The 14,736-nt window shown below is 40.1% G+C and overlaps 1 protein-coding gene across 1 annotated transcript; it reads left to right on the top strand.

Annotated features, from left to right (window-relative positions):
- Positions 1-256: 256 nt before the first annotated feature.
- On the top strand, positions 257-7,000 carry LOC116785125 (cysteine-rich venom protein TEL1-like). The gene is made up of 7 exons (XM_032684365.1): positions 257-376; positions 2,188-2,319; positions 3,774-3,864; positions 4,522-4,667; positions 5,301-5,395; positions 6,202-6,290; positions 6,731-7,000. Exons 1-7 carry the CDS (start codon positions 257-259, stop codon positions 6,856-6,858), a joined length of 801 nt encoding a protein of 266 aa, XP_032540256.1. The 3' UTR covers positions 6,859-7,000.
- Positions 7,001-14,736: the final 7,736 nt, after the last annotated feature.

The following is a 14,736-nucleotide window of genomic DNA, read 5'->3' as shown; positions in this document are numbered from 1 at the left end:
TTGAATAAAGAAGTTCAAAGGGGGACTGATCCAAATAACACACACCTTTGTGCTTCTTACAGTCCCTGTTTCAATGCAAGGTGAAATCTTCTGTCTGTAGGAGACAGTGGTGCCCATGCACCATCATACACTCATTTGCACAGTTTTAGCACATCCAGCTTATATTCAGGATCCACTAAAATAAACTTCTTTGTGCAGGCTTGACTTTGCAACAGTTTTGCATCTCTCTCACCTACCACGTTATACCACGAACTATATGGAACAGAGATTAATGGACTTTGGGGTTTTGTTTGTGGTTTTTTTCCCCCCTGTAGAAATGGATCTACTAACTGCAATCATTTTCCTGGCTGCTCTGCTACACCAGTGTGATGGACAGGTAGGAATATTTGTCTGCAAAACAGCCATATCTGAGCACATTGTGTAGGTACCTGACCTGGTGCAGTCTGGTCTAGTGATCTCCAGATATTTACAGTTCAGGGGTGAAATTATTGTTAACATGTTAATATAACACATCAAAGATGAACTCTTATTTTTCATGGGGTTTTGTATTATTATAGTTATTATTATTTTTATTATTATTTTTATTTGTATATTGGTTTAAGAACCTGCTCTAGTGGAAGGTGTCCCTGTCCATGACAGGGTGTTTGGAGCTACTGAATCTTTAAGGCACCTTCCAACCCAAACCATTCTGTGATTCTGCCTATCAAAATATTTTTCCCTTTGTGAGATTAATTTTAAAAGCATATTTTCCACAGATAAATAAACAATTTAGCTAAGAACCAGAAATATGATTTTTAAATCTCTTAGAGAGTATTAACCTTGTAAGATGTAGAGATCTATTGTGTAGGAATTTAAATGTGAGTTGTTTATCAAGGTCTTATTAATGAATGAAAATAAATAAGTACTTCAGGGAACCAAATAGTCTCTTTCTTCTATAAATCTCAGGGGAAATATGTCCTAAGCTGCTTCTTTCCTTTACCTGAGTATAGCAGCAACCTAAAATAAGTGGCTGAGTTGTTATTTCTACCACTGCAGATGTCTTAATTTAAACAAGATGTACTACCCTTCTTCTTGGGGTAGGTTCAGTTGCCCAAACATGTCTCAGTGCAGCTTGAGACTCTCCAGGGTCCCTGAGCCACTCATGAGTGGCTGTACAGTGAGCTACTCATATCTAGGGCTCTCTGGACACCTCAAATGGCATTAGATGCCATTTTAAGCCACTAACTACATTCTTTAAAACCTAGAGTTGAGCTGTGAAGGCAAAGCAGTGGGACTCATTCATAACATTTGGACATTTCAAAATTTAGTCTCATTTTATGTTTTATTTCATTGACCATAAAGGTAAACTGAGTGACTTTTGGATATTTACATCTATTCTGTGGATATCTAGAATTAAGTAAGATGAACCAGTGCCTAGAAAAGAGACCTCTACACCAATGGCAGAGCCCACCTGACTTCAGCATCAACATATTAGTTGTTCAGATCTCTGTCAGTCTCACTACTAATGGAGGAGGTACTTAAGAAAATGCTTCTTCCAGTTCTAAAATGAAGTGCAGATGTCATGGACTGAGCTTCCTGTGCCCTCTCCAGTAATGACAAAGACAGTGAAGGTGTCTATCTTAGACTGAGATGCCTCAGGTTTAGATATTAAGTAGGAAGAATCTTTTCCTGAGGGATGTTTTAGCCTGAAAACTCCAGTGTAAGCATTGCAGCTCCCTTTCTGTGCAAGGATTGATGCCCTCACAATGTTTTTTAAGAGACAATCCAAGTCATTCATTGCTTTTTTGACCTAAGGTACTTCAGAAGGTCTGCAAACAGTCCTAAGTTCTAATGCAGCTTCACATACTTCCAGAACTTACAACACACAAGAGCTGGAGGCTTTTTTCAGTGCACACAGGAGGTCTAAGCCAGCCTTGAGATTTGGTTCCAGAGCTAAGCTTTCCCCATGTTTGATGTGGAGAAATCTGAGGGCAGTATTCCTACCTACAAATCTCATTTAAGGTCACATCTCCTAATGAAAAGTGCAGTTTAAATCAAAGAGGGAAGGAAAAAAATATTGTAATAATAGAAGAACAAATAAAAGATTGTTGAGAATTTCCAAGAAACTTTGTATTGAGGAGAAGCTCATAATTTATCTTGTTTATTAAACTTCTGTTAACTGGGACCTTCATTGTTGTTGCTTTCCAGGGCTTTCCCGATAAAACAGCGAAAATTTTCTCCTTTCCTCATTCTAAGTCTAAAAACCAAAAAGAGATCCTTGATCAACACAATGAAATACGCAGATCTGTACTTCCCACGGCCAGGAACATGCTGAAGATGGTAAGCTATGCATTACAACTTGCCTGCTTTTCCCTTAAAAGAGAGGATAGAGAAACCCCAGTATCAAAGCAGTCTGAGGGATGAAGAGGTTTGAGAGCAGCCCTGAAAAGAAGGACTTGGGGGTGTTGGTGGATGAGAAACTCAGCATGAGCCAGCAATGTCCACGTGCAGCCCAGAAAGCAAACTGTGTCCTGGGCTCCTCCCCAGCAGTGTGGGAAGAAGGGAAAGGGAGGCAATTCTGCCCCTCTGCCCCCTCAGGTGAGACCCCACTTGCAGAGCTGCCTCCAGCTCTGGTGTCCCCAACATCAGAAGGACATGGAACTGCTGGAATGAGTCCAGGGGAGACCACAAAATCAATCAGAGGGCTGGAGCAGCTCTGCTGTGCAGACAGACTGAGAAAATTGGGGCTGTTCAACCTGGAGAAGAGAATGCTCTAAGGAGATCTTAGAGCCCCTTCCAGTACCTAAAGTGCGTCTATAAGAAAGATGGGGGAAAATATTTTATCAGGCCCTCTTGCAATAACAGAAGGGTTAATGGTGTTCATTTAAAAGAGGGTTGATTTAGATTAGATATAGGAGGAAGATTTTTAATCATAAGAGTGGTGAAACACTGGCAGAGATTGCCAAGAGAAGCTGTGGCTGCCCCATCCCTGGAATTGTTCAAGGACAGGCTGAATAGAGCTCTGAGCAGCCCGGTCTAGTCGAAGGTGTCCCTGCTCATTGTAGAGGGGTTGGACTAGATGACCCTTCAAGGTCCATTTCAACCCAAACTATCTATTCTGTAATTCCTAAAAGCAAAACACACGCCCTGGATGAAGCAAAGAGCATGTGAAGCAAAGGAAGAGCAGGAGTCCGAGCAGCAGCTTCTGAATCACACACTGTCAGGGGGGAGATAAAAGATCTAGATCTGCATAACCATTTGTCCTCACCTGAGTTTACTTTGCCCATCATTTCTCCCATCCCTTTCACTCCCGATATTCCTTGTTATCCCTATCCCATGAGCAGATGAGCTGGTTGGTGCTTTGTGGTTAAGCCTGCACAGTGAGACTTGCAAACATTCCCCAGGTTCAAAGCCCAGCTGGTGCTTCTTAGTCCATCTCAGCTGTACCTGGGTCGAAAATCAGTTCTATACTATTTAGTGCACTGCTCCCTGCAGTGTTTACTCAGACACAAGTCTGACAGAAAGCAACAGTATGTTATAAAAATCCTAATAATCAGGAGCATCTGGAGATCAGGACTGTCTGATATAACTGTGCAGAGTTACCTGCTCTGGAATCTTCAAGAGTAGAAAAAATGTGGTTCCTGTGCCCCAGGAGTGTAAACTGGTATGACCCCTTCCCATGACCATGAGAACATTCAGTGCACAACACCTAAGCCATTCCCCATTTTTTTTACTTCTCATGAACAGCACTAACCTATTTATGACCTGGATACTTCTTCCTTTGTGTCTTTCAGGTGTGGAGTGATAAAGCTGCCAAAAATGCTCAGAAGTGGGCAAATACATGTCAGATGAGAATCAGCCCAAGAGAGCAGAGAACCCTTAATGGTAGTGACAAGGATGGAACCTGAGCTGATGGGTTAATGTTTGCAGATGACCCCTGGGAATGTGAAATAGAAATAAAGATAACTTTTAATCTGTTCTAGAACTGCTTTTTAGGATTATTAGAATAGTTATTATTATTAGAATACCTTTTTAGGACCTGGTCTAGTAAAAGGTATCCCTATATGTGGCAGAGGGACTGGAACTAGATGATCTTTAGGTCCCTTAAAACTCAAACCATTCTATGATTCTATGATTATTAAACACAAAACTATCATCTTTGTCACATAAATACCCCGAAGGACAATTTGTTGGAACTGGAGAAGGAGTTTGTACTTGCCCTGTATTTGTACCTTTCAAGCGTCCACTTTTGTCTCCTGCTGGAAACAAGACAGTGCCATGGATGGCTGTTGGTGTGACTAAGTACAGGATTTTTGTGTAACGTTTTGTGATCTAAGTATCTGTGCCTGAAAGCTCATAAAATCAGAGTAACATTTCCTGCAGCTTTCAGAGGATGAGGTGGACTGTCCTCCTCTTAAAATCACAGGACAAAGAGATTAGTGTCCTAGACTTTTTTTTTTTAGACTAAAAGTCCAACCCCTCTGTCCCGCTTCCCAGCTTGCTTCTCTCCTAAGGAATAAACCAGACTTACTTCTACTGCAGGTGTCACCTGTGGTGAGAATATACTGCTATCATCTTACCCAAGAACATGGCCTGAAACAATCCAAACATGGTACAGTCAGTCCTCCAATTTCAAATATGGATATGGAGCAACCTCCAGAAATGTCAACATCGAGAGCTACACTCAGGTAAGGAAAACTGAAACACAGTGCACTAAAATTACAGCAGTACAGTTAAGGCAGCTGGGAGTTATTTATAATTATTAAAAAAAATTGTCAGTGTCATCAAACTATTATCTATCATTTACATTCTGATGCGAAGATGAATGATAAATTAAAATTATTTTCTATCTAATTATGAGGCAATGGAACCAGTATTTTTTAAGAGCTGTCCATAAAAGAAACACTGTTCTGTAGAAATAATTTAGAAATACCTTTAATTTAAAAATACCTTTAATTTAAAAATACCTTTAATTTAAAAATACCTTTAATTTAAAAATACCTTTAAATAAATACATTTAATTTAGAAATAAATATTTTCTACATATGGATGAAATTCCTGATTAAGAATTGTCAAAACAAAATATCCAAGATGAAAGTATTTGACCTTAAACTTAAGTCTCCTTCCAGAGAATATGTTCAAAAACATTTGGAGATGATAAACTCATTTTTCTATGTATTCTTTCTGACTGCTAAACTGTAAACTTAAAAGCTGAATAGAAAAAAAATGAAAGAAAAAAATACCTTCTGTTATTTTGTGAGCTTTTTGTTGAGAATTCAATAAAGACGACTGAAATAATGTGCTTATTTTTTATTCTACAGCTAATCTGGTACAACAGTTACCAGGTTGGATGTGCAGTTTCCTACTGCCCTACGAACTCCTACAAGTACTTTTATGTTTGCCAATACTGCCCTGCGTACGTACTGCCTGCTTACTCATTATAGATATGGATAATTATGGATTATGGATACTTTTCCAAAACCCCCCTGTGCCCCACTGGCCATGTGTAGGATAAAATGACTGCAGTCTACTTTAACCTTTTATAGTTTTAAAAATACTAATGTGAATTGTGGGCTTAACAGCAGGTTTAAATAGCAATATTTATTTTATTTCACATTGAAACAGTTATTAGGGAAATTTCAGCAGATGAACAAAGGTGTATCTCTGGCAGAATCAGGTATAAACTATGCTATAACCTGGACCACAAAGCAGAAAGTCAGATGCAAAGTGAAAGCCAACAGCAAATGAATATTTAGAGGTAAATAGCCCATCTCAAGCAGCTGGTGTCAGAAAGGGTCTGCTGAGGTTATTAAGCAACCTGGTCTAGTGGAAGGTGTCCCTGCCCATGGCAGGGGGTTGGAACAAGATGATCTTTAAGGTCTCTCCCAACCCAAATAGTTCTATGATTCTGTGATTTTATGATTGCCTTATAAGCCCCAAATACTTGCAAACCATTAGAAAAGCAGAGCTAGAAAGCACATAATTTTTTTGTGAATAATGCTATACAAATAATCAATTAATTTTGTTTCTCTAAACCTTATTGTCCCTCTTATTTAAAATCAAATTTATTATATTCTGTGAATATCTGAAATTAAAACATGACTGCCTATGAAAATACTTTTACCCAAAACCTTCTGGATGCCTTTCACTGCAATAACTCCTCTTAATGGCCCAAATCTTCATGTTAATCTTGTCATGTCTTGTTTTTCTTTCAAATTTCAGAGGAAATAACGCAATGCAAATAGCTACACCTTACAGAAGTGGACCAAAATGTGCAGACTGTCCTGGCCACTGTGACAAAGGGCTTTGCAGTAAGTGACTCTGTTCTCCTCCTGAAGACAAACATTGCATTACCTCAGAGAGTGATGTTGATCCTGTGTAGCATTTTACTTTTGCATAGTTATTTCTTGCTAATCTGGATGAAAGATCCTAGAGCTGCCCCTTTCATTACCCACCCCTTGCAATAATAGTGGTTAAATACCCCACCAAAACAGGCACAACCCTGAGCAGGGGCCGGTTGGACCAGATGACCTCCAGAGGTCCCTTCCAATTTCAACCAGGTGGTTGATACCCACCTTCCCACCTGCATTCCCTTTCTATAATATTCAAGCAATGTTAAGAGCAGAGAAAAAGTACAAAGATTATATAAACAAGAAAAACTCAAATCTTTTTGGAAAATGCAGAAGTATCAGACCAAAACTTGGTTTTCAATCAATATTTCACGTCTTTGTTTCTCTCTCTTTTATTTTAGCCAATCCTTGCAAGCATCAAGATCTCCTTGGAAACTGCAAGAACCTGAAAACTTTGTTTGGCTGTAGCCACTCACTGGTGAAGCAGAAGTGTCCTGCAACCTGCAAATGCACCACTCAAATCATATAAAGTCCTGGTGGATGTCATTACAGCTGCTGTGAGACTCATAGGAGAAGTGTAGAACTCACTGTGAAGTGTATTCACCCTCAGTGCATCTGCTCAGATTGACCTATAGATAACAATTTTATCTGGAATCTGACCATTACTTTAGTCCTAAATTAGACTAGCACCCCAAAATAAGTTCTGATGTTATTTTAGGGTTTGTAAAAATTATGCTTAAGCTACTAATTCTTATTTTGTGGCTTTCCTTGCAGTGGATCTGCCACTGATTAATTTCTTTTAAATGGGAAAAACACTTTAAGACACTTCAGGGGTTTTTTTGCATAATATATTAAATGCCACTAAACTTTCTTCTGTTACCTTTTTGTTGATTGTCAATGGAACATATTCCTGCTAAATAAACACATGATTTACCACTGGTTCACAAACAGAGCTTTTAATCAAAGTTATTTGTAAATCAAGGGTTTTTTTTTTAATTTGGAAAATTCTTGCTGGATATTTTGAGGCTCTTTTGCACTTCATGTGACTGTGTATGAGATAGGAAGAGAAATACAAAGCAAAGAGAAATGTAATTTTTGTACAGGCAAAATAGGAGGCACACATTAAATCTGACAACTTTTACTTTGTGACCTAAACACAAAGATTCTGATAAATCTGTTTGTGCAGGTGATAAACGGTGCCTTCCTACTAATCTTTTTCCTTACGCTTTTCCAAAATGATACATCCTGGTGCCATTCAGGATGCACTAGGGTGCCCCACAGACCCTCCAACTGCTCCTCAGGATTGCTGCTGGTCTCCCATAGCTCTCCAGTCACATATACCAGCCCCGAGCAGGGCAGATCCTACTTGCCACCTTCCCTTCCAATTTTAGACCAGTAAAAATAATTTTCTCCTTAGGACTGCAATTCTGGTTCAAGACACAGGAGGGTGAGCCATACCCAGACATTGATCTGCTTTGCTTTTTCATTTTGCTACCTATATAAAGGATTTCTCCTTCCTTTAGATATTAAATTTCTGGGCCTACCATGACCTGATTTTAACACTTGCTTGCACATAATTTCTTAGTTAATACTGGCTGAATAAATAATCACTATATATAGAAACTGTTTGGGAGTGGTTTCTTCCCCTCTGTTGTCTCATCCTGTCTCTGTTGGTCAGATTACTATCATATTAAAGCAATTGATAGCATCAAATTAAGATTTCCAGGATATCAATGACTAATTCTGGTAGGCTTGATTTTCTGCCTGCCTGAAGCTCAGTTTCACCATCAAGACTGTGCCACAATGCAGGGCTCTGAGAAAGCTGGAGAGGGACTTTTTACAAGGACATGGAGTGACAGGACGAGGGGGAATGGCTTCACACTGACAGAGGGCAGGGTTACATTAGATAACAGGAAAATATTCTGGACAGTGAGGGTGCTGAGGCCCTGGAACAGTTTTCCCCAGAGAAGCTGAGGGTGCCCCATCCCTGGAAGTGTTCAAGGCCAGGTTGAGTGGAGCTTGCAGCAACCTGGTCTTGGAACAACATGATTCGAACCCAAACCATTCTGTGATTCTGTCATTTGTGGAAAGTGTAATTCAAACCAAAGCTGTGTGGAAATTTCCTAAGTAACCTGTGTTTTCCTCAGAAAACACTATTCTATGAAACCTCAACTCTCTTACAGAAATATACACGATTTTAGAAAAACTTTCAGGTGTTTTCTGTGTTACTTTCCAAGATTTATTTTTTGCTTTAAGCCAAAGAGATGGATGTTAAAATTCCTTCCACACACACATTTCCTCTTTCCTCCTTCTCTCTCTGGGCTGATGAATATTTAACAAGGAATTATTTTATTATTAGAGATTTCTGAGAGAGTTGCCTCCTCAAAGATCCAGCTTTTGTGCTCTGGATATCTGGCTAGGGTGCTTGAGCCTGTAAACAGCAGGAACTGGAAGGGATCTTCTGCAACCTGAAGTGCCTCCCTGGAGCACCAGGCACCCAGCTTGGTTACTGCTGGGTATCCAGGCAAAACTTTTATACTTCCATAGGGTATTTCATAAGATTTTGCTTCCCTACCAATGTGGAATAGAACAAATAGCAGGTGAGATGAAATGCTACCTGGATGTTCCTTTTTCTTAGCACAGGCATCAAGGAGTGCTTGGATCACTTAGTTGTTCATATCCCTGGAAAGACTGAGATGCTGTGAATGTGGGTTTATCAAACACAGATGAGGTAAAAGCAATATGACATTCACTGAGATCCAGCATTTCAAACGAAATTTTTCTCCATTCTTTGACTGTGTTTTCACAAATTTATTTTTCATACTAATGTCTTGACAGTTGTTTCCTTTATGGTACTAGTAGATGCTTTTGGAATGTGCTGCATTGTGCTGCGTTTTAGGTGTTAGTCCAGGCATGAAGCAAATAACACCAGGAATTTCTTACAATTTCTATTCTGGTTCCAGATATACTCACAAGAAGCACATATGCTGAGAGATGATAAGAGCAACTACTATGGTACAAGTCTAAGTCTTATCTGTGGGGAGTGGTGTAAGAGCTCTTCAGCAGACAATTTACATGACAAGGGTTTCAAACATAGTTTTGAACAAATGTTATGAAGTAACTTAACAGTCTGATAGCTTCTGAAGAAAGAACAGTTTTCAATATTTAAAATGCACCAACTGCAATAGTCCCATTACCTAATTTGGCTACCTGAGAATCAGCCTCTGGGCTAAGCCCAAGGGAAGGTACTTCACTTCCAGTATCTCAAAGCCTTGCTGAGAGGCATGGGCCTGTATCTTCTCCGTTTTTCTCCAGTTGTTGGTATGTTAGAACAAATTTTCCAACAAACTTGCCTCACTCATGTCCTTAACGTATCTAACCTACAATAACAACAGGTTAAGCAGGGAATTACAGAATCATTAAGGTTGGAAAAGTCCTCTAAGATCATCGAGTCCAACCCTTAACCCAGCACCACCACGTTCACCACTAAACCACGCCCTCAAGTGCCCCACATACCTTTTAAACACCTGCTGGAATGGTGACTTCACCACTTCCCTGGGAAGCCTGTCCCAATGTTTGACAACCCTGTCCACGAAGAAATTTTTCCTAATACCCAACCTAAACCTCCCCTGGAGAAACTCGAGACCACTTCCTCAGGATCTTATACTAAATGCAAAGCAAGGGTTGAAAACCTTCACATGCCATTAGAAATTTGTGTTTTCAGAATGTCTCCAAAAAACCGAAAGTCCGGCAAGACGGTTGAGCAAGACCAAGCAGCAAAGGTCCATCAGAGCAGGGACAGGACAAGGATGTTCCCCACCCCTGGGCTGCTCCTGGTTTTCTAGGCCAGGCTGCCAAAAATTGCGTTCCTCTAAATGTAAGGGCCACAGTTAAACTGTGGAAAAACAGGAGATGAACTTTCTCATTAAGAAGTTTCTTGACAGTTACTATCTCTGCTCTGGGCTGAGAGCAAGACATTTAACCTTGAGCTTCAGACCCACTGACTGCAACACAGAGATAATCCAAGACATTCAGGGCAAGGAAGATTAATTAGTGAACGCTGAGAAAGAACCTATGAAGCACTGAGACCTGTTAAATATAGTATCACATTTGATAGCCACACCTCCAGTGTAATTGTATCTCAGTTTGACCACCAGTCAAGGGGACAGGGGGCACCAGGAGATACAAGGAAGGAAGTGACACTCCCTCCCACACCGACTCACTGGTGACATCTGAAGGTTCATGGGCTGGTCACTGGGCTCAGTCCTCTGCTCTGGGGTCTGTGCAGTGCCACAGCTGGGCTGTTCCCTAGGACTAACAGAGATACTCTGCCACCAGCATCAATAACAAGTCCTGGAGAAAGGCAGTTTTTAGGAAAAGTTGAGGCAGCAGATTGACATGGAAATGCTCTCTCCCACATTAGGGAAATGGCCCATATTAACTATTCATTCTGTTATTGATGGGCAACCCGAGGCTCTGCACGTGAGTAACTAAAAGTGGCTCTTTAAAATGGTTATCATCACATTCTTGGGGTTTTTTTTCCACAGTGATGGAAATGACCATTTCAAAACAAATGACATTGGTCACTTTCTGTTTTGTGTCATTAACACTCCTCTGCTTTCTGCTCTACCTCCCACTTCTGCATAAAGTGGTGGAAGTAAAGGAGGAAAGCCAAGCTCCCACACTAAAATCAAATTAAGGTTTTTTCATTTTGTGGACAGATTTTGAACGAAGCACAAGATTTTTTATTTCATTGATTGACTTTAAAACACGAATTTTTATTTTAGGGCAGGTAAAACCTTTCACCTATCTTCTTTTAAAAGTCTTTTCCGAATGCATACAAATTCCAGAAATGTATACTGAAGATAATAAGGAAATATATGTTAAACCACGTTATTTTTATTTAACGATACACAGCACTCTTTGTGCAGACACATATGATAACTCAAGTTTCCCACCAAGTGATTTCTAAAGGGACAAAAGACGTTTATTTCGGAAAAAAAAATGTAGCCCTTGTGATTTTTGCACAGGACCGAAACACTGAGGAGTAGAGGAGAGTTTCTAAGAACTACTAAGACACCGAAATTACATTATTTCTGTAAATTCAAAGCAAGAATGGATTCGCCTCTTGTGCAAATGTGACTGTGCAGCTCTGGCCATACAGTGGAGGAGATTTTCTACCCTCACCCAATAATGTATCAGAAAACATATAAAATGTCTCCTGTTTTTTTGAAACAGACTCTTAAGTTGATGGGTTTTTTAGGAGTGGCTCCTGTGCACTATTTCTTATGGTAGGAAATGTTTCTCAACATCTTGGTCTTTATTCTTAATTTTTAGCACAAAACCAAGGACATATATCCTGTGTTACCAAATTTGGTGAAAAAAAGTTCTAAACATCAAAACTGGAAAAGTCAGCAGCAGCCTTCCATCAGAATGAATCATAGAATCAATCACAGAATTATAGAATCAACTGGGTTGGAAAAGACCTCCGAGACCATCAAGTCCAAACCTCAATGGAGAAGGACATAAAAATTTTATAAATAGAGGGGAAAACATTTGTTTAATAATGAGCACTGAGGAGGTTTTAGTGTACTCAGGGCACTCATGTTAATGTCTCTGACCAACTCCCCTTGAAAGTTCTCCCACCACCTGCCCATGGCCCCAGGAGCCCTGTTTTGGCTCAACCTGTCTCATCTGTGCCTGTCTCTAGTCTTGATTTTGGCCCTGTCTCCTGGATTAGCCTTGGACCACCCTTTCTATAGTCAATAAACATTGGTTTTGAAACACAAAACCAATCCAGATGATTTTGACATAATATTGACCATACTAAGTCATAAACCAAGCTTTAACCCTTGGAGCTTAGATTATTCCAGCAGGTTCACACTGGGAGTCACTGCAGATCTAGACAGATCTGTTGAACAAACCAGTGTAAAAGATTTTTATCCAGCCCTATAGGAGTCATTTATTGCTTCTATGCATGTTTTAGAGGTAAATGGGAAGTATCTAAGAACTATATGGCATCTAATGAGCTATGGCATGAAAACTTGTGTCTTTCACAGCTTGGCATGAATGTTTTAGAGACTGGATTTTTCCACTGAAGTTATTTTTCTTTATGTACCCATTTATTTGCTCCCAATTCACAGTAGTACCTCCAGTGTTGGGTTGTCCAGGAAGGGGTGTTGTGTTTTAGATAGTAAGTTGGGTTGCAGTTGTTCATTGAATTTGTCCTTGGCCCATTGTGAGGAAATAATAAATTCATCTTGTCAGTTCAATAGCACAGGGCTACCTCTGGTTACTCAGTGATTTAGTATCCACTTCCTGATAACTAAAAAACCAACCATGCAAATTAATTATGAAGGTCACAAATCATGGCTTTCATCTGGTCAGCACTCAAGCTGCAAACAAAGTCCCTACTGTCCCAATACTCAGGCAACTGCAGGAGAAGTTAGTTGTACACAGGAAAAACAAACAATAGGGGAGTTTCTTATAGGAATTTGTTATGTACTAATTGTTCTACCCACATTTGCAACTCGTGCTAAGGTCAAAATGATTAGAACTTGTGGATCAGTGTTAACACAAGTACAAACCACACAGTTTATGTTGGAGTTTAACTTGTGGTGTGGCTCAGAGATTACTGCTTTCTACAGTCTCAATCTACGAAACACCCCCTCCAGTCTGGCTGCTGTGGATGGATCGTTGTGCAAAGGAACCCAGGAGCTCCCTTGGCTAGGGAAAGTGAAGCTAACCGACCTTTCCACTGAGGAACATTCCCTGATTTTGACTCTTTGAACCCTCTTTGACCCTTCATGCATGAATTGCAATTATTATGGCAAACTTAGCATCATGTATCTCACTTCAGATTTCAGTACCATTTGTGCATTCTGCAAGATCTGGAGGAGAGAGAAGTATTTAACCTTCTCAACAGGAGGGCAAAATGAAGGGGAAGGCATGGGAACAGGCTCTCTTGCTGAAACAGAAAACATGCCAGTTTTTCTGGAGTCATCATTCAGATGATGTGGCCTTTCCTTACAACAAAGAGAGCACACAGGACTTTTACAGGAACAGCACAGCCTTTTACTGAGCAAAATTGTAACTGTGAATGATCAGCTGTGGCAAAATAAATAAAGAGGATTTATGAAACTGAAAGGGATTTATGCAGTTTTCAGAAAACAGGGAAATGGAAATCACCAACATTACCTTTTACAAATAGTGGAAGAGACATCTTAAAATTCAGCAACACAGAAAAGTGGTAAAAATTTGATATGAGGAAAAAAGATCCTGGGCCATAAGGCAGAGATTACAATTCAACTTGTTACAGACAAGGCAAAGAGATGAATACACTTAACACTGCAGTTACATCAACTAATGACATAGTTGTCTAGAGTCACTATTTCTCAAGGTATGTACTGACAGGACATGGGGTAAGGTTTTTAAACTGGCAGAGGGCAGGTTTAGATTGGATATTAGGTAGAATTTCTTTGCTGTGAAGGTCATGAGGCCCTGGCACAAAGAAGCTGTGGCTGCCCCATCCCTGGAAGCGTTCAAGGCCATGTTGGACAGGGTTTGGAGCAACCTGGGATAGTGGAAGGTGTCCCTGCCCATGGAAGGGGTGTTGGAATGAGGTGATCTTTAAAGGTTCCTACTTGTGCCAGTGCCTCAACACCCTCACAGTAAAGAATTCCTTCCTAATACCCAAGACTCAACCCAATCCTCTTCAACTTTCTTTAGAAGTGCCCTTTTCTAGTGCTTTTCTGGTATGATGCAAAGAGTGAACACAAATACAGGTGTACTCGCAGCTACAGCCTGGATTTTGAAATCTGGAAGGAATCCTCTGTGAGGAAAGACAACTGAAATGACGCACTGCCATGTCTGCAGTCATCTCCTTGGGCTTTTTCAGAAGCTTAACACCTTCTTACCCTCAGAGCAAGATTTGGTAAAGGACTTTACGCTGGCAGGAACAGCCACCTCAAATGCCCAGTTGTGAGTAAGCACAGAGAACTGGTGAGGAGCAAGAAAAACACAGTAACATAAGAAAAGTCAATAAACATACATGACTTATCACTAACAACTTTTGTAAGTACCATCTGAGACTTAAAAATAGACATCTAATTTTTGTTATTTTACTATTTCTTATTGCTCTCACGGGATAATAGGTAGAGCTTTTAGTTGTATGCAAATCCTCCATCTTAGCAGAAGTAGGCCCTTTTTATCGCCAGAGCAGTACAAACAAGCTCACTGGCCCTTGTGGAAGGGAGAAGAGCCCTGTTATCTCTTGTAAACAGCTTTTCTGCAACTTTGGGATACACCTCAACCAAAAGCTTCTGCTTCTGCATTTTATTCCTGCTTTGCAATGCTCATGCAATAAAAGCCAAATATGAAAGAGTCAAGTTTTTAAGCCAACCATGCT

This window comes from Chiroxiphia lanceolata, chromosome 3 (assembly GCF_009829145.1).
Source record: "Chiroxiphia lanceolata isolate bChiLan1 chromosome 3, bChiLan1.pri, whole genome shotgun sequence".
Lineage (NCBI taxonomy): Eukaryota > Metazoa > Chordata > Aves > Passeriformes > Pipridae > Chiroxiphia > Chiroxiphia lanceolata.
This window is presented reverse-complemented; position numbering and strand designations above follow the sequence as displayed.

Excerpts from the sequence above, each read along its gene's own strand:
- LOC116785125 (XM_032684365.1), top strand. The coding sequence starts at position 257 with ATGGAACAGAGATTAATGGACTTTGGGGTTTTGTTTGTGGTTTTTTTC. Across the intron at positions 377-2,187 it reads TACACCAGTGTGATGGACAG|GGCTTTCCCGATAAAACAGC; the intron begins GTAGGAATATTT and ends GTTGCTTTCCAG. Across the intron at positions 4,668-5,300 it reads ACATCGAGAGCTACACTCAG|CTAATCTGGTACAACAGTTA; the intron begins GTAAGGAAAACT and ends TTTATTCTACAG.